This window comes from Tamandua tetradactyla, chromosome 6, assembly GCF_023851605.1.
Source record: "Tamandua tetradactyla isolate mTamTet1 chromosome 6, mTamTet1.pri, whole genome shotgun sequence".
Lineage (NCBI taxonomy): Eukaryota > Metazoa > Chordata > Mammalia > Pilosa > Myrmecophagidae > Tamandua > Tamandua tetradactyla.
The window spans coordinates 56,729,122-56,755,709 of NC_135332.1; the positions used below are offsets into that span (position 1 = coordinate 56,729,122).

Sequence of the window (26,588 nt, forward strand, 5' to 3'; positions counted from 1 at the left end):
CATCGGATTTATCGTTCAGAAAGCCCATGAGGCTGAAGTTGAGGGAGCTGATTGGAGAGGGACTAGGGAGGAACAGGAGCCCGGGGAGGAGGCTGGTGCATGGTCCAGATGAGAGATGATGGGAGATGAGGGCAGCAGTAGAGGTGGTGGAAAGTGGTCAGACTCGCAGGTGGACTGCTTGTGAGGATGAGGGGAAGAGAAGTCAACAGTGGCTCTTAGATTTTTGCCCTGAGAGTCAGGATGAGTGGAGGTGCTACTGATACGGGGACATTGGCTGGGGTGGAGGAAGGATTGTTTTTTTCATGTGATTATTCATCCTAGCCATTCATTTAAATTTTGTCATGATAAATATACATAACATGAAATTTGCCATTTTGACCATTTCTGAATTTATAGTTCACCAGCATTAATTACATTCTCAGTGTTGTACAACCATCGCCATTATCTATTTCCAAAGATTTGTCATGATCCCCAGACAAATACTCTGTACAATAATTCCCCATTCTTCCCTTCTCCTGGCCCCTGGTCACCTCTAAACTACCTTCTATTGTTATGGATTTTACTGTTCTAGAGTGGAATCATATTATTTGTCCTTTTGTCTTTGGCTTATTTTACTTAGCGTGTTCCTGGGGTTCATCCAGGTTGTAGCAAGTATCAGAACTTCATTCCTTTTTATGGCTGAATAATCTCGCGGTGTATGGATATACCGCATTACATGTGTTTAACTGTTCATAAGTTGATGGATATTGGGTTGCTTCCATCTTTTAGCAATTGTGAATGATGCGTGATGAACAGGAGTGTACAGGTATCGGTTGAGTGTGATGAACAGGAGTGTACAGGTATCGGTTGAGTGTGATGAACAGGAGTGTACAGGTATCGGTTGAGTGTGATGAACAGGAGTGTACAGGTATCGGTTGAGTGTGATGAACAGGAGTGTACAGGTATCGGTTGAGTGTGATGAACAGGAGTGTACAGGTATCTGTTGAGTGTGATGAACAGGAGTGTACAGGTATCGGTTGAGTGTGATGAACAGGAGTGTACAGGTATCGGTTGAGTCCCTGTCTCGGACTCTTTTGGGTGTACTCCTAGGAGTGGAATTGCTGGTTCATATGGTGCATTAGTCAGCCTTCCCTAGAGAAGCAGAACGTTTGTAAATATGAGATCTTATGAACGTGTCTCACGCAGCTGTGGGGATGCGTGAGTCCAAATTCTGTAGAGTAGGCTGCTAGCTGACAACTCCAATGAAGGGTGCGGATGCACTCTCCAGGAGAAACTGGCTGGCTGAAGAAGAAATGACACTCATCTCTTCTCTCTTAAGTCTTTGGCTGATTGGATTAAATTCAACTGATTGGATTCTCTCTTTGCGGAAGACACTCCCTTAGCTGATCATAAGATGTGATCAGCCACAGATGCAGTCGATTGACTGATGACTTAATAAACCAGCCTTCTGATTTATTAACCAGCCATGAACTGTCCTTGTAGTGGAGGTTAGACCAGACAACTGGGCATCATCACCTGGTCAAGTTGACACATGAACCCGACCAGCACATACGGTAACTTGTATTTAACTTTTTGAGGAGCTGCCAGACTTTTTCACAGTGGCTACACCATTTATATTCCCACCAGCAATACATGAGGGTTCCTATTTCGGATTTTAGGGGAAAGAATTAATGAGTTTTTTATTTTGAACCTAAAGTTTGAGGCACCTATTAGATATCCACGTGAGATGTTGAGTTGGCAAACCCAGACAGGCCTGGGCGTGATTCTGGATTCTGCCTTTACTAACTGTGTTTGCTTTGTGCATGTTGCTTAGCCACTCTAACTTTTCTAACTTTCCCTCCTTGGGTGCTTGTGAGGTTTATGCGGTAGCATATATAGAGTGACTGCTCATTGCTCATTGCTGACACATCATGGTTGCCCAATAGAGGATGCCTTGAGACTTCCTAAAACTTTGCCTGTATTGTCTCTTCCCAGCTCAGGAACATTCAAAGGCTCCCTATTGTCCAGAGCAGAGCTTGGAACTTGTGTTCTGTGGGCTGATTTGACTCATGGATTTATTTTGTTTGATAAATAGTGAGATTAAAAAAAAAACCTTAATTGGCTAGCAGTGAATAAAAAATTGGAAATTTCACATAAAAATTTGGCTTGCTGGCTTCTCTTGAAAAGTTAAAAACTCCAGTGCCATTGAACCTACGTTTATGCTTGGCTTCCTGGCTGGAGATAAGTAGCTGCTGTCCCTTTTGGAAATTTATATTGTACCCCTCCCCCAACTTCATTCGCATATTACTTGCCTGTTATCTGTAGTCATTTGGTTTTCCAAATCCCATGTTAGAGAAATAAATACGTGTCTACTGAAGTTTTAAGATGTCCTATAAAAATCCAGCCGTCCTTCCACCCTGCCCCTTCTCTGCTCTGGCCCTGTTGATCCCTTGCACACACCACCCGCATTCAGCACAGTTAACCCCCCGGGTCCGTGGTTCTCCGCAGCGTCTGTGTCACCTCGGAGCTTGGTGGAAATGCACATTCTCTGGCCAAGACTCCAATTCTAGGTGTGGGCCCCAGGAACCTGTGTTGTTTCTTTTTCTTTTTTAATTGCAAAATATATCATATATACAAAGAAAAGAAAGAAAAAGCAATAATTCTCAAAGTACATTTCAACAATTAGTTACAGAACAGATTTCAGAGTTTGTTATGGGTTACCATTCCACTATTTCAGATTTTTCCTTCTAGCTGCCCCAATATACTGGAGGCTAGAAGAAAGATCAGTATCATGATTTGGCAGTCATACTCATTTGTTAAATCTTATTTTCTCTGTTATAACTCCTCCTTCTCCCTTGATCGTTTTCTCAGTCTATAAGGATCTTTGGGCAATGCCCATCCTAACTTTTTCATGTTGAGAAGGTATGTCGACAATAAATGATAGGGAGATGTATTAGTTGATGATCTTGGAGAGGCTGGTCCCTCTGGGTTTCAGTATCTGCCTGACCTAGGACCCGCTGGAGCTTACCTGTGTTTTAACAAGCTGTCCAGGTGATACAGATGCCGCCAGTTAACAGGGGGGCATTGCAGGCCCCTGGTCCAAGGTGATGCAGTTGGAGCAGTGCCTCTGAAACACTGTAGCAGCAGGGAAGCTGCGTTCAGTGTGGGGTGGTAGGAGGGGAGACCAAAGATGGGAAAGAGGAGCACGAAAGTAGGTTGATGGGAGTTGGAGGTGGGGGTTGGTTGGGACACCTGACTCTGGATGACAACTTGGTGGGCCCTATTGGGGATGGAGTTGGCTGTCCAGGGTGAGGAACAGAGGTACAGGAACAGACAGAGCTAATGAGCAGGGACAATCGCCTGTCCGACCCTACTCTAACCATCCCAAGGAGCCAGCCCTGTCCTCTCCCAGGCCTGGACATCCTACCTGCTGCATGCTCACCTTGCTTGGCATGTGGAATGTTCAGCCATTCATTCAGCAGGTTTGGTTTTGTTTAATTGACCAAACAACATACAAACACAAACATTTTTAACATAGAAACATTCTATACAGGATATACTCTCAGTGGCTCACAATATCATTAATAGTTGTGTATTCCTCATCATAATCATTTTTTAAAACATTTGCATCACTCCAGAAAAAGAAATAAAAAAAAAAAGAAAAAACTCATACACACCATACCCCTTACCCCTCCCTCTCATTGACCACTAATATTTCCATCTACCCAATATATTTAATCTTTATTCTCCTATTATTTGTTTATGTTTTTATCCATATTTTTTACTCACCTGTCCACATCCTAGATAAGGGGAACGGCAGACACAAGATTTTCATAATCACACAGTCACATTGTAAATGTTATATCTTCATACAATCATCTTCAAGAATCAAGGCTACTGGAACACAGCTCTATAGTTTCAGGTACTTCCCTTTAGCCTCTCAAATACACCATCAACTGAAAAGGGATATCTATATAATGCATAAGAATAAGCTCCAGGATAACCTCTCGACTCTGAAATCTCTCAGCCACTAACACTTTATTTTTTTTCATTTATCTCTAACCTCCTTTAGGTCAAGAAGGTTTTCTCAATCCCAAGATCCTGGGTCCCAGCTCATCCTGGGATTTCTGTCCCATGTTGCCAGCGAGATTTACACCCCTTGGGAGTCATGTCCCACATAGGAAGGAAGGGCAGTGGGTTCCCTTGCCATGTCAGCTTAGAGAGAGAGGCCACATTTGAGCAACAAAAGAGGGTCTCTGGGGCCTAATTTTAAGTAGGCGTAGTCTGTCCTTTGCAGGAATAAGTTTCATAGGGGCAAACCCCAAGATTGGGGGCTTGGCCTATTGATTTGTTTGTCCCCACTGCTTGCGAGAGTATCAGAAATTCTCCAAATGGGAAAGTTGAATCTTTTCCCCTTTCTCCCCATTCTCCTAAGGGGACCCTACAAATACTTCTTTATTCACTGTCAAAATACTCTGGGATTTATCAGAGCATCACACTAACCTGAATAAACCAACAAAATCTCGGCCCCTATCAAGATTCCCTGTACTTATGGTGTTAACTAGACTGATTGTACAAGTTAAACTAGGAAATGCACTACTCAAAACATAAATTTTGCACCAAATAAACATCTTCCCTTTAGTCTCACACAGAAGTGTAAGTTTTGAAATATGGACGATCTCATCCTTCACCCCGTCTTCTGATACATCTTTTCTATCCAGACCAGCTTCATTCATATCTCTACTCAATGTCTGATCACTTTTTTAACTTTTTAAACCATTCCTGTATGGGGTACTGCTGACTTTCATAGCTTCAACCTTCCATTCAGCAGGTTTCTTGAGCATCTACTACGTGCTATGCAATTCTAAGCCCCAGAAATAAAGCAAATAAACAAAGAGCCTTGCCTTCAAGGAACTTCCATTCTAGTGAACTACCCTTTGCATTCTTGCCTGGGGAGGGGAGAGCCCTGGCATTTTTCTCAGGCTTTGGGAGCCCGGCCGCAGCCAGCTGGCCTTCACCTGTCCTCCCTGTGCATGCAGGCCTCGGAGCCAGGACAGCAAGTGCTCGGTCATTGGGGGTATGGCACACATCCCACTTGCCTCCAGATGAGACATGAGCTCTGCATTCTGCCACTCCCAGCTCTCTGTAACCTCTTGGAATCTTTACAAAACTCGCCAGACATCCTTTTCTTCTGTGATGTCTTTGCTCTTGGTGGAGACAAGAAACTTGCTCTCACTGCCTTCCCTCCAGTCCCCAACACTGCCCACCCACATCTCCATCTGTTTTTCTGAGACCCATGTGGGATATAAAATACCTTCTTTTCCATCCTTGTCTTGTTTTAATATTTCTCATTCCTTTTTTTTGGCATGGGCAGGCTCCAGAAATCAAATCTGGGTCTCCAGCATGGCAGGCGAGAACTCTGCCACTGAGCCACCATTGCCCGCCCTCTCATTGCTTTTGACATGCCTTTGGTTCCTCATGTGTATCTTAGATAGATGTGGGCAGGGATAATGAGGCAATTACTGCTGGGCATTGGGTGTTTATTAGTCACTGGGTGTGTATTGGGTACAGCGTGTATACTGGGTACAGAGTGTATACTCAGTGCCAGTTGTGTCCTGGGTGACAGGTTTGTACTGGGCATTGAGCATGTACTGGGCCTTGGGCATGTACTGAGCACTGTGAACTGGGCACTAGTGTGTCCCGGGCATCAAATGTATTAGGCCCTGGGTGTGTGCTAGACACTAGGTGTGAACCAGGCACTGAGTGTGTATTGGGCACTGAGCATGTGCTTGGCACCAAGTGAATTGGACATTGAGCATGTACCGGGCACTGAGTGTGTTCTGGACACTGAGTGTATACTAGGCACTGAGTGAACTTGGCACTGAGTGTACCAGGCACTGAGTATATACCTGGCACTGGGCATGTGCTGAGCACTGGATGTACACTGGGCATCAAGTGTACTGGGCCTTGAGTGTGTACCAGGCACTGGGTATGAACCAGGCACTGAGTGTGTGCTGGTACCAAGGGTACTGGGCACTGAGTGTGAACTGGGCACTGGGCATTTACTGGGCACTGGGTGTGAACCAGGCACTGGGCATGTACCGGGCACTGGGTGTGAACCGGGCACTGGACAGGTACTGAGCACTGGGTGTGAACCGGGCACTAGACATGTACTGGGCACTGGACGTGCACTAGGTACTGTACTGCAGCTCTGCACAGTAGGCTCATGTAACCCTGCCCCACCCCTGTTTGTAGGTGCTATATCAGCCTGGCTCCAGGCTCAGGGTGCTGCGATGTCATCCTAGGCTGTGGGTGGTGGTGGATCCCGGAAGTGGATAGGGAGTCACACACACAGACACAGCCTGCCTCCAGGAGTTGGGGAGAGAGCCCAGGGCTGGGGCGTGCCACCCAGCAGGGATCCTGTGGGCAGCAAGTGGGTGGTAGCCAGTGTCCCTTCTCTCAACAGGGTCGGAGAGGAGGAGGAGGGACAGGCAAATTGGTGGGGACCTCACAAGAAGGAGGAAGAACAAGCAGCCACCATGTGCAGGGGAATGCCATGTGCCCACCCTTGTGTGTCGGCTGCCTTGGACAGAGGGCAGGCTGGCCAGGCTCTCCTGCGGTGGGGACAGGCACAGGGCGGTGATGTGGGCGGCAGGGACCCAACCTCCTCACCCACTGAGACACCACATGGATGCCAGACTCCACCCATCGCCTCTACTTCATCACTGCTGGGCAATGGGCTGGACCCCGAGTGGGAAAGCTAAGCGGGGGAAGCAGGGGAAGGATTTTTCAAGACTGACCTTGTAGTTCCTTGTTCTGTTCTGCAACTCCTGCTCCCCTGGACCCCCTCTCCCCCCTGCATTCCCTCTCTGAGGACTTGCCTTCCTCCCTTCTGCAGGAGAAAACCGGCTGGTTTCTATTTTGGAAGGTGGGGAGGAGCAGAGGGATTGAACCCGAACCCAGCCCCGAGGCCCAGCCTGTGATCTCCTTGGGCCGAGTGCTGGCTCCAGGAGATTATTTCACGGCCTACTTGACAGGCTGCTAAAGCAGAGCCCGTGGGGGAATGCTGGCCGCCGCTGTGCTTTGGGTGGCAGCAGCTGTTGCTAATAATAAGTCAGACAGTGGAGCTGACGATGCTATTGACAGCGAGGGCAAATTACTTTCCTCTTTGAAAAATTGGTTCCTGGGGTGCCCCGGGCAGACCACCACTCTGTCATAAAGGGCCCGGGTGACCATGCCGGGGAGTCGGCGAGCATTTATGGAGTACCAGTACACACTCGGTGCTTAGTCCACACCCAGTACACACTCGGTACACATTTGGTGCCCAGTACACACCCAGTACATACTCGGTGTCCAGTACACACCCAGTACACATTTGGTGCCCAATATACACCCAGTACACGCTCGGTGCCCAGTACACACCCAGTACACACTCGGTGTCCAGTACGCACCCAGTACACATTTGGTGCCCAGTATACACCCAGTACACACTCAGTGCCCAGTACACACCCAGTACATACTCAGTGTCCAGTACGCACCCAGTATACACTCGGGGTCCAGTACACACCCAGTACACACCAGTACATACTCGGTGTCCAGTGCACACCCAGTACACACTTGGTGCCCAGTACACACCCAGTACACATTCAGTGCCCAGTACACACCCAGTATACACTCGGTGCCCAATACATACCCAGTATACATTCGGTGACCAGTATACACCCAGTGCACACTCGGGGCCCAGTACACATAATCTCACATGAAGGGACATGGACCAGGGTGGGTCTGAATGGCTGGAGCTTCTGTTCCATGCTGGCTTAAGTTACCTAGGTTCTGGGTGGAAAAGGAGATGCACCCTTTGCCAGGGTTGGCGCTGTCCCATTGGAAAGTTGAGTGAGTTCCCGAGAAGTGGGGCCAAGTTGCCATTGGCTCCTGTGTGCGGCTGGGCACTGTCCATGCAGGCTCCATCCACCCAGTGAATGCCCGGGGCCGAGGCTGAAACACAGACCCTTTTTCTCACCACTTATCCCAGCCCTGATCATTCAGGAAACATGGAACACTTTTTCTTTTAAATTGTATTATGTTTTTAACCACTTTTAAGTGTGCAATTCAGTGGTACACAGTATTGTGCCACCATCACCCCCATCCATTACCAAAACTTTCTCATCACCCCACACAGAAACTCTGCACCTATTAAGCCATAACTCCCTGTTACCCCTCCTTCCAGGCCCTCCTAACCTGCAATCTACTTTCTCTGTCTATGAATTGGCTTATTCTAGATATTTCATAGATGTGGACTCATGCAGTATTTGCCTTTTTTGTGTCTGGCTTATTTTGTTCAACATGATGATACATGTTGCCATATGTGTCAGAACTTCACTTCTTATGGCTGAGTAATATTCCGTTCCGTGCACATTTTGTGCATCCATTCCTCTGTTGATGAACACTTGAATTGTTGCCATCTTTTGGCTATCGTGAGCAATGCTGCTGTGTACATCGGTGTGCAAATATCTATTTAAATCCTTGCTTTCAGTTCTTTTGGTTATACCTAGGAGTGAGGTTTCTGGGTCATATGATAAGTCTGTTTAACTTTAAAAAATATTTTTATTGATATATCATCACACACATACAGTTCATGCATGATGTACAATCAGTGGCTCACAATATCATCACTTAGTTATGTATTCATCATCAGGATCATTTTTAGAACACTGCATCACTCCAGAAAAAGAAATAAAAAGAAAAAACTCATATATCTCATATCCCTTACCCCTCCCTTTCATTGACCCCTAGTATTTCAATCTATCCAATTTATTTTACCCCTTATCCCCCCCATTATTTATTATTTTTTGTCCATTTTTTTTACTTATCTGTCTATACCCTGGATAAAAGGAGCATCAGACACACATTCAAGAATCAAAGTTACTGGGACACAGTTCAACAGTGTCAGATAATTCCCTTTTGCCGCTCAAATATGCCATAAACTGAAAAAGGATATCTATATAATGCATAAGAATAACCTCCAGGATGACCTCTGGACTCTGAAATCTCTCAGCCACTGAAACTTTATTTTGTCTCATTTCTCTCTTCCCCCTTTTGGTCAAGAAGGTTTTCTCAATCCCTTGATCCCAGGTCCTGGCTTACCTCGGAAATTCTGTCCCGCGTTGCCAGGGAGATTTACACCCCTGGGAGTCATGTCCCACATAGGGGTGAGGGCAGTGAGTTCTCCTACTGAGTTGGCTTAGAGAGTGCGGCCACATCTGACAGCAAAAGAGGTTCTCTGGGGGTGACTCTTAGGCATAAGTTTAAGTAGACTTAGTCTATCCTTTGCAGGAATAAGTTTCATAGGGGCGAACCCCAAGATCAAGGGCTCGGCTTATTGATTTGGTTGTCCTCACTTCTTTCGAGAATATCAGAAATTGTCCATATGGGGAAGTTGAATATTTCCTCCTTTCTTCCAAGTACCCTAAGGGGACTTTGCAAGTACTTCTTTATTCACTGCCCAGATTACTCTGGTATATATCAGGGCATCACACTAACCTGGACAAACCAACAAGATCTCATGCCCTATTCAAGGTTCCACGTATGGTGTTCAACTAAACTGTTCATACAAGTGAAAGTAGGTAATGTGCTATCCAAAATATAAATTTTGCACCAACTAAACATCACTATCGTTGGTCTCACACAGAATTTGAAGTTTTAAAATATGGATGATATCGATAGGACTCGATATCATCTGAGTCCTGTCCAGATTAGCTTCATTCATATCTCCAGTCGATGTCTGACCCCTTTTTCAGCTTTTTAAACAGTTCCTGCACGGGATACAGCTGACTTTCACAGCTTCAGAGCTCTCACTCTGAGTCCTAGGTGTCACATAAATACTTGAAGTTTGTGGGAATAACCCAGTTCTATACAGACAGCTCAGTATCTCAGAATTTAGAAATAACAGTTGCACCTCCTGCATATATGTGGCTACTGTAAGAGCGTACAATCTAGGACCCCTACCACAGGCCCCAACCGGATAACTCACGCTCTCATCTTCAGTTCACCGAGTTTTTATATTATTGTTCAACTTGTTGAGCGACTGCACACAGATGTGTTTTTAGCAGTACTCTAAATGCACCTTCTCTGGGAAGGCCAATAAAGTTAAGGAAAGCTGACTATCCTCAAGGAGGAAATGCTGACTGTCCTATTGCTACCAGATCCTCTTCTAATAGGACGTGCTTTCTAATAGTTTCTTTTCATGACTGTTATTTACTGAATGCTCACTGAGGACTTAGCACTGGCTGGGCACTTTCTGTGCTCATTTCACCCTCACAAGAGCTCTGAAAAGCAGGGATTATTTGCTTCAGTTTGCAGATAAAGAAATGGAGTTAAGAGAAGTGAGTGTCTTGTTTGATGTCACACTGCTGGGCCCTGGCAGGTCGGCCGCTCCCCAGGGCCTGAGCTTTGACCACTGGGCTGTACTGCCTCTTGTGTCCTTGCATCATACCGCAGCTTTGGTGGCTGTCCTCTGCATTCCACACTAAGCCTGAATTTTTGGCATTCAGAGCCCTTCAGGCTTAGGCCCCAGCCCTCCTTTCCATCCTGATTTGCTGGATGCCGGACCTGCAAGCCTCAGGGAGGTTGACCCACTCACTGTCTGTCAATTACGCGTGGTACTTCTCCACCTTCCTATCTTTGCCCTCAGTTACCGCTGCCTGGAACACCTTCTTCATCTCTGTCAAGTGATTTCTGTCTGAAGTTTAAGGTCTCTTGTGATCCCACTTCTTCTAAGAAGCCTTCCTTGATGTGATGGACAGCAAATGTCTGGAAATTCTTTGATATGCCTCCCTTCAAGGGTTTGGGCCTGGTTTTCCTCCCCTGGAATGTGGACGTAGAGACTTGTTTCTGACGAATAAAGCAACGGGGATGTGATGGTCAGATTTCAGAGGCCAGGTCATAAGGAGTACGGCAGCTTCCTCCATGCTCTCTCTCAGAACAGTCAGCTTCTGTGTCATGAGGACACTCAAGCTGTCTGGGGGGAGGCTCATGGGGTGAGAAGCTGAGGCCTCCCGCTGACAGCCATGGGTAGGGGGGCTCACTTGGAGATGGATCCTCCAAGCCCCAAGCAAACCTTGGATAACTGCAGCCCCTGCCACATCCCAGCTGCAACTGCAGGAGGAACCCTGCCCAGACCCGTCCAGTGAAGCCACACCCAAATTCCTGACCCCCAGAAATTGTTTAAGCCACTAAGTTTGGGACTGATTTGCTACACAGCAGTAGATAATTATTATACTTGACCTCCTAGCAAGAAGTGCTTTCTGCCTCCTCTTAGCCACTGAGGCATTGGTTGTCTGTAATATAACCTTGGACAGCTTTATCTCATTAAGGTTGGACCCTGCCCAGTGCATCATCATTTGCCCAGCATCCCACTGTGTATCTTGCATATAGTAGGTGTTTAATGCATTGGGGTAAACCAGTTGACCCATAGTAGGATGTAAAGGCTAAGAATAAACCTCAAGTTTTTTTTTTTGTATGCTGTATTGCGGGGGTCACAGTTCATTCTTTTTCCATGTGAGTATCCCATAATTGCAGCACCATTTGTTGAATTTTTTTTTGATTGTTGGTTTGTTTTTGGGAAGTGCATGGGCTGGGAATCGAGCGTGGGTCACCTACATGGCAGGCTAGAATTCTACCACTGAACTCCCCTCAAATATTTTTTAGTTTCCAGTTTGTATGGATAACAGAGAGTGAACTAGATTTTGGGTGATCAGAGAGCCTCTTGGTCTGTAGTACACATAGCCAAGGATAAACCCAGCAATGGATTGGCCTGAATCCAGGGGCTTTCTGTGCACTAAAGACAGTGTACTTGTGTCTCTGGACACATTGTGTTAAGAAGCTATAGGAAGGACCTGTCACAAGGGTTGGGGAAAGCAAAGAAAGGACTGCCACAGCCTCCACTTATGTGTCAAAGTCTTAAAGACATTGTTTGTGAAATTTTTAAAAATACTGAAAGGAAAAAGTATCCTTAATCCTATAACTCATTTTAGCAGGAATCTTCAAGATATTTTTCTCTGGAGGGATGATGTATGTATTCATTTGCAGACCTATGCATAAATATGTACACACACTTTTTTTTTTTAACTTTTTTTATTAATTAAAAAAAATTAACAAACAAAACATTTAAGATATCATTCCATTCTACATATACAATCAGTAATTCTTAATATCATCACAGTTGCATATTCATCATTTCTTAGAACATTTGCATCGATTTAGAAAAAGAAATAAAAAGACAACAGAAAAAGAAATAAAACGATAATAGAGAAAAAAAAGATTATACATACCATACCCCTTACCCCTCGCTTTCATTTACCACTAGCATTTCAAAATAAATTTATTTTAACATTTGTTCCCCCCGATTATTTATTTTTATTCCATATGTTCTACTCTTCTGTTGATATAGTAGCTAAAAGGAGCATCAGACACAAGGTTTTCACATTCACAGAGTCTCATTGTGAAAGCTATATCATTGTTCAATCATCATCAAGAAACATGGCTACTGGAACACAGCTCTACATTTTCAGGCAGTTCCCTCCATCCTCTCCACTTCATCTTGAACAACAAGGTGATATCTACTTAATGCATAAGAATAACTTCCAGGATACCCTCTCGACTCTGTTTGGAATCTCTCAGCCATTGACACTTGGTCTCATTTCACTCTTCCCCCTTTGGTCGAGAAGGTTCTCTCAATCCCTTGATGTTAATTCTCAGCTCATTCTAGGGTTTTTCTCAGTCGCTTGATGCTGAGTCTCAGCTCATTCCAGGATCTCTGTCCCATGTTGCCAGGAAGGTCCACACCCCTGGGAGTCATGTCCCACACAGATAGGGGGAGGGTGGTGTACACACACTTTTTATGTTTAAATGAAAAACTTGGATCATCTTCTCTCAACACCTTCTTTTTTTCACTTAGCAATGTATTGTGCATCTTTGCACTAATGTAATTAACACAAATCACCTTTTGTAGTATTTTATTGTATGGGCATAACTCCATGTTCGATTTATTCTTCCCCTCACTGAATGGCACTTTAGTGGTTTCCGCTTTTTTGGCCTGTAAACAATGCTGTAGTGAACATCCTTGTGCAGTTTTCCAAACACTGCTTTAGGGTAAATTCTCTAGAGCAGGCTTATTGGGTCAAAGGATGTGCACGTTTGTAAGGCTTTGAAACAGTACCAATTGCCGTGAATCAATGTTCTACCAAAATGTGTTTACTTATAGTTCCTGTGCCCTTACCCACATATCCTTGCCAACACTGGGTGTTCTTTTTAATCTTGGCCAGTCTGCTAGATAAAAGATGTTATCTTATTAATTCTTTAATTTCCTTAATAACTAGGGAGGTTGGACATGTTCTACTTGTTTCTCCCTTAGTCAATTGTTTGCTCATGTCCTTTGCACATTTTTCTGTTTCCCTTAAAAAAACTTCTGCATTTACTTAAAGTTTAATTATGTAAGTAAATGTGGATCTACATGCTTGTGAAGTCGACAGAATATAAAGCAAATTGCCTTCACCATTCTTACTTCTTTCTCTAGATATAATTAGTCAATTCCTTCCAGATCTTTTAATACATTTATATATATATATGTAGTTTTAAATTTTTGAAAGTTTTTTTAAAAATAAAAATGGGATCATAGCCTATGTGCTGTTCTTTGATTTGCTTCCCTCCCTCATATATACCCCATTTATATCTTGGAGAGCACCTTATGTAAACTTTATAAAGCTATTGCTTTCTTTTGAAGATGTATTTTTTTTTTTGCTAACAGATTTGTTAAGATATAATTCACACTCCATACAATTCACTCAAAGTCTACAGTTCTTTAGCATATCCACAGAGTTGTGAATCCAATACCACAATCAATTTGAGAACATTTTCATCACTCCCAAAAGTAAATCTGTACCCTTTAGCTATTATCCTGTAATACTCCCATCCCTCTCATACCTAAAGAAACCTTAATTTACTTTCTATCTCTGTGGATTTTCTTATTCTGGATATTTCATATAAATGGAATCAAATAATATGTGGCCGTTTGTGTCTGGCTTCTTTTGTTTAGCATTACTCAGTTCAGGGTTCATCCATGCTGTAGCAGGCATCAGTACTTCACTATTTTTTATGGCTAAATAATATTCCAGGGTATGTATATACCACTTTTTGTTTATCCATTCATAAACAGTTTGGACTGTTTCCACTTTTTGGCTATTATGAATAATGCTGCTGTGAACATTGTGTGCAAGTTTTTGTATGGACATGTGTCTTCATTTCTCTTGAGTATATGACTAAGAGTGAAATTGCTGGGTCAAATGGTAGCTGTATGTTTAACTTTTCGAGGAACTGCCAACGTGTTTTCCAAAGTGGCTGTTTCCCAAACTGCCAAACTATTTTGCATTCTCCCCAGCATTGTGTGAGAGTTCTGATTTCTCCATAGCCTCACCAACTCTTGTTATTGTCTGTCTTTTTAATTGTAGCCACCCTAGCCTTTATTCATAGAATAAAATGCAAATAATATGAACAATAGTCTTCCAGTCAACTAGATAACTTAGGTGAAATGGACAAATTCCTAGAAAGGCACAAACTACCAAAATTGACAGGAAGAAATAGAAAATCTGAATAGGTCTGTAGTGAGTAAAGAGATTGAATTATAATCCCAAAGTACCCACTTATACCTCCAACCCCCAAAAGCCCAGATACAGATGGCTTCACTAGTGAAGTCTACCAAACATTTAAAGAATTAATACCAATTCATCCCAAGTTTGTCTCCCCCCCCCCCCACAAGAAGAAAAGATTCCTAGAAGTGGACTTGCCGGATCACACGTCTTCATATTTAATTGCTGATCATTTCTGCCCTCTTGCCTTCTTCCTGCTCATCTTCTAAATCTTATTGATTTTTATAAGCTCTTTATATCTGATAACCCCGGTCTCCTGGAGACTGGAGTTGGTATGAATGTAACGCGTGGGTGGTGCATTTATACTCTGACCAAGGGGAGATTTGAGAATGGCTGTTAGGATCAGGGTGTGGGAGCTTGCCGTTTCCGTATGCTAGAACCCGAACTTCCAGTGGGTCAGAAACTTTTTGCTTTTACCTCCCAACGCCTGATGGAGGTTGCTTAGAGCTAGGGGTTGGGGTCCTGCCTGTGGTGGCTCCCTCCTGAGAATTCTGAGGGCAGCGGGGGCTCCAGGCGGTGCTGCCTTGTCGGGGAGCATTTGATGTCCTCTGAGGTGCTGAGGACAGACCTGTTCCTCGCCTCTGCTTCCTTTTCTCTTCTCCTCAGGGGACTGTCTGTTCCAGGTACTCATACCCTATGGCAATGCCAGAGGTGGCCAGTGATGTTAAGCAAGAAAGCATAGCTGGTTTCAAGGAATAGGAGGTGGGCAGCTCTTTGGAGGGAGCTCTGCATTTGTTTTGTTGGGAAAGAGCTTCTAGACCCTAGCGTCACGCTACTTCCCTTTTTAACTCCTTTAAAATTTTGTCCTACCTAGAGGTTACAGAGCAAATGAAAGATTTGTACATAGTCTTGTCAAGATTTTTAAAATAACCCACCTGGGCCCCTGAAGGCTGCAGCTCAGTGGTTTCCAGGCTTTCCTTCACAAGTTCTCGGGTCCTGATGAGGTACCAGGGAGGCAGGGGCAGGGGCAGGCAGAGGTGGCACTTTAGCACCTCCCAATTGGAGCGAATCTGCTTTTACTGTTTTTGCATATTGGGGTTCTGAGTGAGGTTTTGTATGATGGGACAGCAGGACCATGTTGCCACAAAAGCTGGGAAACTACTTATGTTGGCCATCTCCTGGACCCCAGTGCTGGCCTGAAACCATCTCAAACACAAATCCTGGTGGAGGTTCAGTCCTGGGGCTCTCAGGCATTTTGGGGAACTTGACTTTTCCCAGGGGCCCCGCAGGCAGGGGCTGAGTGTCTGCTCCCCCAGAGCCATTCGCCAGCCCTTGCGTGCATTCTTTTTTCATTTGTTGAATCGGATGTTCTGGCCTTCCAGCCCTGTAAAGGCAAAATTAAATTATCTTCTCTCCTGATCCAAATGAATTTTGTCCCCGGGGGAGCCCCAGACTCGGCCTCCAGACATTCAGTGAAGAGAAGGCCTTCCTTCTCGGCAGACCTCCTGGCTGATTCCCACATATTTCTTTCCCTTCCTTCTTTGTGTTTTTCAGTCTGCGGAGTTCTTCGAGATGCTGGAGAAAATGCAGGTGAGCCACCCACAAAGTGGGAAAGTGGAGACCTGGCGTGGGGGCGGAGTGGGGAGAGGCGCATGGTGGTGGCTGGCCCAGCCTGCAGTGCCCTTGGAGGGCTCAGCTCTGGGCAGGACCCTCAGGTGGGAGCCGGACGCCTGGGAGGAGGGGCGGGAAAAGGGGAACCCACACGGTCCCTTTGTCCCAGGCAATCTGAGGTCATTTCACTGTTGATCAGCTTGGGGGACTCTGGAAAGACTCCTTCCCCGAACGACAAGAAGAGAAAAAACAGAACTTCCCCAGCAGAGCAGAGGGGGATATCATAAACCCCACAGATGTAGGGAGGGTTTGAAAGAGCCTCCTGTTCCTGGAATGGGCTGGAAAGAAAGCTGTGATGTGCACACTTAGGGGAGGCGTCTCAGGTCTGGGAGGCAGAGCCGTGGGGTGGGGGTAAGACGGACTTTGGGGTACAAGAGACCTGGCTTCACATCCTGTATCCAACACTAACTAGCACAGGTTAACTCTCCTAAATCTCTATTTATTTCTTCTAAAAAAATATATAATAACCCACCTACATGGTTGTTTGGACGAAATGAGATAATATATGCAAATGCTTGCTCGAGAGGCACTGCATAAAACTCAAGCGTTCAGTGTGGAATTGGGGGTCCTTCGGTGTGGATTTGGGGGTCCTTCATCATAACCCTAAAGGGTCAGGGCTCACTAGTAAGAACTGCTGCTGTGTGGATAGGGGGAGAGTTCCAGAAGGTTTAATTGACAAAGATTTAAAGAGTAGGGAGAAGATGCTGATAATATCACACACATTTTGACTCTGGACCCAGAGCAGACAGATATTACCTCATTTCTTCTTGACAAAGCCCATGGGAAGTAGATATTATTGTTACCGTTATTAGTAGCCCCGTTTCTTAGGTGAGGACATGGAAGCACAGAGATGTTAAATAAATCACCAAGGGCCCAGGGCTGGGCAGTAGCTTCAGAGCCAGAGGGCTCAGCCACTATAGTATGATTTTTTTTCTTTACCCTAAGTGCTTGATGCGACAGGCTCCAGGAAGGAGGGGCTCTTGATGCAAGATTAGGTCATACCAGCCTGGAAGTTCCAGTAGGAGAGGCAGTCCCTGAGATGCAGGCAGAGCTGGCAAGAAGGCGGCTGCAGGCTAGCACGGTCCTGGGGGAAAGCCAGGTTTCCCTGAGGGTGGGGAGGGGCAGGGACTGTTGGAGGGAGAGATATCATCAGTGGTCGTGTCATTGACACACATTATTAGGTTTTGCTGCTGTGCCCAGCAGCGTGTGGAACACAAAGGGATTTTACTCTAACGTAGGAAACAAGGATGATGCCGCGGTGACAGCCAGTGGCGGAGACAGGGTATACTTAAGTGCCACGGGGCTTGGAGCAAAATGGGGCTTTTCACCTTCAAGCCAGTGGAATCCCAGCACTCCCGGAAGCTGGCGGGGATCTCTGGCTCACCCTTTATTCACCTGCTCCTGCTCTCAGGTTGCTCCCCTCACCTTGCCCATGCTCTCCTCTGCACCCCCCAGCTGGAGCCCCTGGCTTCCTGCAGAAAGGGCTTCTGCTCTCTTACCGCCCCTCCCTCAGGCTGCTGGGCTGGCCCCCTCCCTCAGGCTGCCGGGCTGGCCCCCTCCACTCTCGAGGGTGCAGCATGAATCTTGTCTTTGTCCTCCCTTTGCGTCTTCACACCCTGCTGGCGATTTGCCAGCTGCTCCATCACAGCTGAGACAGCTGGGGTTTATTAAATGCCTACCCTGCGCCCACTGGGCACGCTGAAGGACGGGCCCCAGTTCCCCTGTGCCTGGGGATCTCCCGGAGGGCCCCCTGGGAAATCCGCGGCGACGAGGCAGGCGGGGTGGTGTGGCCGGACCCTGTCCTCCAGCCTGGGCACCATCTCCCCTCACCCTGCAGAGCAGTTAAGCATTGGGGTCCCTCTCCTCCTCGTGAAGAGCTCAAACCAGCGTCCAGCTCTCCTGCCCCCAGCCCTAAAGCCTGGGTATTTGAAGAAGGGCATTCCCTTTTTCGCTGTGAGGGCCGCAGGCTTTGGGTCCGGTCGGTCCCACGTTCAGGTTCTAACCCTTTCTCGTTCTAGCTGAATGTCCTTGGTCAAGCCATTTTACCTCCCCGGGCCTCAGTTTCCTTATCGGGAAGAAAGGGGATCCTGATAATACCTGGCGTGGAGGATGACTGCGAGTGTAACCCAGGGAGGGAGAGAGCGCCCAGCCCCCCTGGGTGGTGCTGTCGTCGGGGAGGGCGTGGAGTGGCCGAGGGCAGGGAGGGAGATTTGCTCTCCTGCCCCAGGAACTGTTCTAGGCAGGAGATGACTAATGCAGGGTGAAGAAAACAAACCCCTGACATCATCCCCATCCCCACCCCTGCCCAACAGGGTCTGTTGGGCCACCCAGGTGGATTTCTCCCTGGGTTGGGAGAGAAGCACCTGTCCGGTGGGAGGGGCCTTCCCACACCCTCCTTAACAATGCTGTGGGGTGACTCAGCCCAGAGAAATCTACCCAGGTGCCAGGAGGAGCCTGGTCTCCAGGGCCTGGGGGATAAGGCTAGACACTGGGGAGATGGACGGCCTGGCCTCACGTCCAGGACCTGCCGCTCACTAGCTGGGCAACATCGGGCCAGCAACCTCCCTTCTCTGGGCCTCTTTCCTCCAGAGTAAAACGGAGATGGGAGGCTCCAAGGAAGGTTAACTCCTGAGGCACTGGGGTTATGATTGGCGGGGGCAGCTTCTGGACTCTCTTCTCCCTGGAGGGCATGGGAATTTCTGGCCAGGCCTGATACTCCTGGTCTGTTCCGCTCTCTCACAGCCTCGCTGCATTTATTCACACAGCCTTGGCGCACCATGGGCTCCCTTCTTGCAAAACCCAGTTAGGTAGAGTTGGACTATAGCACCGCCGGACAGTGCCCAGCCCCGTGGAAGTGCGTTTTCCAGCTCGCTGAGGGCGAGCTCTCCAGTTCAGCTCTAGTCATCACCTCTGATCTTTACAATAACACCTCTGTGAGGTGGGAGGGCAGGTGTTACAGCCCTCAGTTTACAGAGGGAGGGATGGAGGCCCCAGGAGGCTGAACCTTATCAGGGTTCACAAAGAGTAAACTAGCAGATGAGTGAGGACCTCAGGCCAGGGCGGTGGTGGGGCTGGCAGGGCCCAAGATCCAGACATGCCCCAGACACTGGCTCTGACATCTGGCAGATGCGGGTTCATGTCCTCACCCCTTCCTTGCCTACTAGCTGTGCAACCCCCGGCTTGATATTTAACCTCCAGATGACACCGTCACTTGCCTTATCATAATGATGGCAAGTGCATCGCACTCACCACACATCCCCAGCGTCCCAAATGCTTAACACCCATCAACCTGTAACCTTCACGCCAACAGTAGGCATTGCTGCCATTCCCGCTGTGGAGACACGACCACTGGGCCACAGAAGGGTTCTGTGACTTGCTCAAGGTCATAAGGCTGGAAATCAGTGTTGACTTTTGAACCCGGGTGATGTCGCTTGCGTCCGTGCTCTGGACTGCCCCACCTTGCCACCTCGCCGGGGCTGCAGTGTGGCAGTGTGTGACATGGACATCCAGGCACACAGTAGGTCCCGGGACATGCCAGCTGCTGCTGCTATTATTATTATCACTTACCATCAGCAAGACTGGGCGCTCCCAAGTGACGTCTCCACTTAGCTCCTTCTTTGGGACCTTTGCTTTCCATGGATCCTCTTTTCCTTGTTTCCATAGGGGATCAAGCTTGAAGAGCAGAAGCCAGGACCCCAGAAGAACAAGGTGGGCTGGGCGGGTGAGATGGCAGCCAGGCAGGCTCAGTGAGGGGGCAGGGGTGTGAGGAAGGCAGAAGGGGCAGCCGGTGGGCTGTAGGTAACTGATCCATCCAATCTGACTCTTTGATTTAACCCAAAAGCTACTTAAGTGACTGCATCCTTGTGAGGCTGGTGGGTGGTGGGTGGTGGGGAGTCAAGAGGACCCTGATTTGATGCCTTTGGGGTCCGCTTCCAGGCAGGATGAGGATAGAGGCCTGACCCCTCCCCACGCTCTCCTGCTCACAGATGTGCACCAGGGCTTTGGGTGCAGTCAGCTCTCAGCTTCAGTTCCATTTCTAGGGGGCCAGTGCTAAAGCTCATCGCTCAGAAGTCAGCCCTTTGTCTGGGGGGCCCATGAACGGGATTCAGAGAAAGTGGGATGAACAGGGGTCATGGTAGCATCCTGGGGAGAGAAGTGTTATTAGGGGTGTGGAGTTCAGCCTCTTTGTATGCTGCATCCTCAGCTAGTAGGGTTTGCATCCTGCTTCTGTCATTTCAGAGAAGAGCTCCAGGGAAGCCAATTAGAGCTGCCTCTAGGTTGTTTTTCCGCCTGTGGTCTTCACGCTGATGCTTCCAAACCCCTGGTGCAGCCTGCCAGGCCCCCAACCTGCCCCCATCCCTAGACCTGGGAGAGGGAAATGGAAACAGCCGTCAGACTTTATGGGCATCCCGGGACTAATGGGGGCACTCTCTGGCTTGCCTTGCAGGACGACTACATTCCGTACCCCAGCATTGACGAGGTAGGAGCCCGCCTGGCTGCAAGTGCTGTGGCCTGGGGAGATGACAGTGACTCACGGCTCCTGTCCAGCCCTTCATGGAGAAATCCCTAGAAATAAGTCACCAGGGCCTGAGTTCTCTTGCTGTCTTTACTTGTGACCTCACCTTTTCCATGTTTCAATCAGGGGTGCCTTGGGACCCTGAGATCTACAGGGTTGGGGAAGCTGGAGACATGTGGTGCTTAGAGGAGGGGCTCCTGTTACTATCCTCAGCCTCAAAGCGGGGGCACTTCTTAGGTGGGTGGGGGCGCCACCATGGGTGCCCCTCCCCGCCCCCTGTGGTCCAGGTCAGGCTGCGGTGCGAGACCCTCCCTCTGCCTCCAGGTTGTGGAGAAGGGAGGCCCGTACCCCCTGGTCATCCTGCCCCAGTTTGGGGGCTATTGGATTGAGGACCCAGAGAACGTGGGCACCCCGACATCGCTGGGCAGCAGCATCTGTGAGGAGGAGGAAGAAGATAACCTCAGCCCCAGCGCCTTTGGCTACAAGCTCGAGTGCAGGGGCGAAGCCCGGGTCTACCGCAGGCACTTCCTGGGGAAGGTGAGGCTGAGAACCCTGGGGGAGAGAGCTTCCCGAGGGGGAGATTGCCCAAGGCACCTGCTCCTTCCCCTTGCTGCCCCCTTACTTGCTGCCCGGCCTTTGCCTTTGGTTGGACTGGACGGGTTGCCCCGGCCCTGCTCCCGCAGGGGGGGCGAGAAAGGAAGACCCCGTGTGCTGGGACCCTGGGGCGACCTCCCCAGGAAATGCTTTAGGAGGTGATGGAGTGGCTAGTGTTTGGGGGTGAAGGGGTAGAGTGTTAACTATTGAAGGAAGAACACCTCAGAAGTCTCCGATTCCATCTATCCAGTACAAATCTCTTATGTGCTCTTTCGAGCAGGTCCCCTGGGTCCTCCTCTGCGAGCCTCTGATTGCTTAAAAGTGACAAAATCACATTTCTTTAAATACACTCTGCCATTCAGACTTGCCAGATCCCAGAAGTCCCCACTGGGTTGTCTCCAGCCCAAGGCAGCTTTGCGGCATGTCCTGAGGTGGGGGCTGCATCAGGGTCTCTGGGAATCTTGTTAAAATGCTGTTTCTAGGGCCCACCGGGGTTGGGCTTCCCGGGTGCTTTTTTTAGCCAGAACTCCCTGAGCCCAGGGCAACCTCCTGCTCAGGGGGGACTTGGGGCCCCCTTTGGGTCTGGGGTGCCATGTTCTCCTGGCTTTCTCCCCACATCCAGCCCGAATTGGGCAGGGCTGCCTGTCCCCCCAGAGTAGAGACCTGGATTCTGTATCTGGTGATGAAGAACTTGAGCTTGAGTCAAGGCAGACCTGGGTTTGAGCCCTGAATGTGTCACTTGCTTTGTTGTGTGGCTCTAGACAGTCACTAACCTCCTTGAACTTGGGGCTCCTCATTTGTAAAGGGGGGAGAAGGGGGAACAAAGGACACTTGTGAACCGTCTACGGCTAGGATTAAAGGTGTTAAAGACAGGTGTTAAGCACTTTATCAGGGCTCTGTGGCCAGTCCCCATCGATGTTACCTTCTTTACTCTCACCATTCATCATCAAGCGCGGTCGCAGCCTTCTCTTCCTCGTCGCCCTTCTCCCTGCTGGCCACGGAGGCAGTTTGGTGGGGGGCATGTCTGGAGGTTTCCCTCTAACACCTGACTTCTGTTTCTAGGATCATCTAAACTTTTACTGTACAGGCAGCAGCCTGGGGAACTTGATTCTCTCCATCCGGTGCGAGGAGACAGAGGGGATTGAGTACCTGCGCATCATTCTCAGGTGGGGCTGCCGCACCGTGCGAGGCCACGCCTCTTAGGGGGTGGGGCTGCCGCGCCGTGTGAGGCCACGCCTCTTGGGGGTGGGGCTGCCGCGCTGTGTGAGGCCACGCCTTTGGGGTGGAGCTGCCGCGAGGGATCCAGAAATACCAGTACGACCAGTGTGGTTTGGGTGTGCGAACGGGAGGGCAGACCGGCCGGAATCCTGGGGCTAGGTCCTGAGTTGCCGGGCGGGCAGACCCTGGTGGTCCCACCAGCTGGCTGATGACAGAGTCAAGGGTGTGGGCTGGTCCCACGGTCACCCGCACTCTGCCCCTACCTGTCTCTCTTTCTTGTGGAAGTCTGTGACTCTCAGGCAAATGGGGAGAAAAAGTAGGGATGGCTCTGTATGGGTCATCCTGCTGGAGACACAACTCCAAATCCTCCTAGGAGAGAGTTTGCCTGAATGCTATCTATGGTGTACATTCAATCGGGGAATGTAGCATGTGTGTTGTGCGCTGTGCTCCCTGGAATGGAATGAGGTTCCCAGCAGGAGAGCTTCGGTGACAGTGCTGGTTTATAGCTGAAGCCCCTGCACCTGCCTCTGCCTGGAGGGCAGGACCTGGAGCCCTCAGCTGGCATGCTTTGAAAACCTTCTATGTACCAGGAGCTGTGATGGGTGCTGGGGATATAATGGCTAAGACCTGGTCCCTGTTGTCTAAAGGCTGAAGGTCTAGTGGAAGAGAAAAACAGAATTTTTCTAGATATCACAGGTATTACTGTAGCGATAGGCGCAGTACTAATGGGAACACCAAGGAAGCTGTGTCTTGTTTTTCTCTGACCCCAGTGGGAGAGTGGAGAAGCTGGGAAGGCCAAGTGTGATGGCCAGGTGTGGCTGCTTAGAGACAACTATGAATTTGGCAAACTCTTAATCCGTATTTGTGAATCAAATTGGAAGTCCTTGCAGGTCTTAGGAAAAGAGCAGTACCCCCCACCTCCCACCCCTCACTCCCACCCCCACCTCCTCATCCGCCATCCCCCACCCCTACCTCCACTTCCCAGTTTGGAGATAAATATAATTGGAAACAGGGACACATAGCTCTGCTATGGGGGAGGGCATGGGGTATGAGGAAGTTGTAAGCACCCATCTGGCTTTGATTTTTATTTAGAAAGGAAGCAATTTTCTTTTCAGAGGTTTACTTGGCTAGAAATCATATTTGCAAGGCATGGAAGAGTCAATTTTAAATAGCCAGAGCCAGTTTTCTGACGGGTAATACTTGGATTGCCACCTCCTGGGATTTCTAGTTTGACGGACCTCTGTAAAGAAAATTGCTTCCCTTTTTAATAGAAGGCAGACCAAGACTGGGTAGGGTTTCTGAGCTAAATGACAACTGAAACACAAGGATCTAACCCCCTTATTTCAATACTATATCCTATCTGTGGTACTGCATCAGGACTGAGCTAGGGAAAGATGCCAGGCACAAATACAGACTTTGATAATTTGTTTGTTTTCTGTTTTGGTATGCTAGGGGCAGACGGGACTAAAATGAAGGAGATATTGAAGGTTGAGCCCCAGAACCCCTTCTTTAGAAGGCAACATAGCATGGCAACATATGAAATTGGAGACTGTGGAAGAATGCCGTAGTTTTTAGGAGTGGAGGCTAGCCTGGAACAGTCTGATGTCTTTCCAGTTTTATTATTTTGGGTCAACAGCATTTGAAATCAATGCCCTGGGGAACCCAAGAGTGAGTGCAGGTGTAGTTCTCCCAAATAGAAAGCTACCGAGTAGAGTGGCAGAGGGAAACCATATACCAGCTAGGAAGTTGGGCAGTCACATCATGTACTTGGAGTGACGGCCAGGCCAAATTGGAAATCACACATAAAAAATTTGGCCCCATGGTTTAGTAGCTTTACCAGACACAAAGATGAAATTATTCAGAGATGAAATTCCCCCTGCTGGCATTGACTACCGTCTCAGCTTCTTTCACTTATCTCTGAGGCTTCTGGATTATTTCATTGATGTCACAGACTTAAACAGCTTTCCAGCCTACAATCTGAGGAGTATTCTAATAGCCTCTGTGTGTGCCACAGAAGTCACCAAGAAAAATCTACTAACAGTTTGGACACAAATAAGATACCTGAGTATATTTCTTCTCTTTCAAATTGGATATAAGGAAATGAAAACAAAAACAAAAACCCTCACAGGAGGGCATACCATGGCATTCAGGAGATAGAGAAATAACAGTTTTGAGAAGGATTTACTACAGAAAATCAGGAAAAATTTAGATATTATTAACTTTATATTTTCAGCAAACTTCTTGAAAAAAATAAACACTTTGAAAGAAAAGACAAAAGATAAGGGAACAGGATGAGATGAAAAAGTTGCTCGTTAAGCTAAGGACATAATATAAGAAAACTAAATCTGGCTAAAAAGAATTATAAATGTTATTAAAAGCAGTAAAAGGCAGCATCCGCTTTGTGAAAAAATCTAGTTAGTAATATGAAGAACCAGCTTAAGAATCTCTCACGTAATTCAAAGAAAAGCACAACTTTAAAATTATAAGCAAGATTCTGGTGATTATATGGAGGATAGTGAGCAGTAATTCAAAATACGGATAACTGGGGTTCTTAAGTTGAATCTGTAAATCAAAGTCACTCATCCAGTAGCAGGCACAATCAGTGAAAGGAAACCAATACTTGGACATATTTTAATGGCAATTTACTATGCCGTGGATGTAAAGTCACTGGTAGAATGAATTATTCCAAATAATATAGAAAGAAAATACATATATATGTGTATATGAAATGTGAGAATATGTATACATAGAAAACTATAGGAAATAAGGAATCATAAGTAAATATGATGATAGAAGGAAGTCTGAAAAAATATGTGCTGAAAATAAATATAAATGAGTTAAATTCCACTGTTAAAGAGCAGAGATTCTCAATTTGGGTTGTTCTCCCAAAATAAAACCCACAAATCCATCTCGTTCTCTCTCTCTGCACATATATTATGTGTGTATATACATAAACTTATTAAAGAAAGTAATTCGGAATATTTAAAAAGAAAAGCATTCAGAAAAGAAACCATAAGCAGATATGAAAAGAAAGCAGGAATGGCAATATTAATATAGAAAAGTAGAATTCACAGGCAAAAAAATAAGTAGTTGCTATGATAAAGAGAGTTATTGTCTATTCATAACAGGTAAAATCCACCACAAAGACATTTTATGAGTCTTTATATACTATACTATATATGTAGAAAAATGATTAAAATATGGGGAAATTATAGTAGATTTTAATACATTTCTCAACACTTGATGGATCAATTAGGAGGAAAATGAAAGCATACAGATAATCTCATTAATATTATTCATGCCGTTATATATACATTTCTTTATATTATCTACAGCTATGTCTAGCTATTAAACTTTGATCCTTTAAACAGAGATTATTGCTTCTTTTAAAATACCTTGGAATATTTATGCCAATTGATTGCATAATAGGCTGATAAGTTACTGCGGATCTCATATATCAAAATCATCTCAAACTTTAATAAAAGCAAAGTGAAGCAAATAAACAAAATCCAGAGTTCTAGACTCTAACCAGTAAAAAGTGTTAATGCAGTTTAAATGAGTTAAATGTAAATTTAAATGAATTAAAATCCATATGTCTCTATGGACACTTATATCTATATTTATTCTTATTTTCTTCTCTTTGAAACACAAAAAATAGCATTCTATAAAGCATACTGTTCCGTAATTTGCTTCTCTTAACAATGTGTCTGAAATATTTTTCTATCTTAGTTCATAGTGAGCTTCTGAATTCATTTTCACTGCTGTGTGTAGCCCACTGCATGAATGTGAAATAACTTATATAATAGATCCCCTGTTGATAGCCATTGCCTATTTTTGTTATCACAAATAATGGTGTGATGAATAACCCTGTACAGATGTCAGTTTGTACAGATTAAGATAAGTTCTCACAAGAGAAATAGCTGGGTCAAATGTATATATATTTGTATTTTCATAGAGAATGCCAAATG

General features: G+C 46.7%; 1 protein-coding gene across 8 annotated transcripts in view; it reads left to right on the forward strand.

Moving 5' to 3' along the window:
- The window catches only part of RAP1GAP2 (RAP1 GTPase activating protein 2), a 232,699-nt gene that overhangs the window by 151,164 nt on the left and 54,947 nt on the right, over nucleotides 1–26,588 (forward strand). For 5 of the 8 annotated variants that reach the window (XM_077165552.1, XM_077165549.1, XM_077165546.1 and 2 more), the window contains 5 exons: nucleotides 16,176–16,211; nucleotides 19,956–20,000; nucleotides 20,740–20,772; nucleotides 21,133–21,345; nucleotides 22,465–22,568. In XM_077165552.1, coding sequence (XP_077021667.1) covers nucleotides 16,176–16,211; nucleotides 19,956–20,000; nucleotides 20,740–20,772; nucleotides 21,133–21,345; nucleotides 22,465–22,568 — 431 coding nt within the window. The remainder of the gene's footprint in view (nucleotides 1–16,175; nucleotides 16,212–19,955; nucleotides 20,001–20,739; nucleotides 20,773–21,132; nucleotides 21,346–22,464; nucleotides 22,569–26,588) is intronic. The other 3 variants (XM_077165548.1, XM_077165547.1, XM_077165551.1) reach the window with 1 other exon arrangement.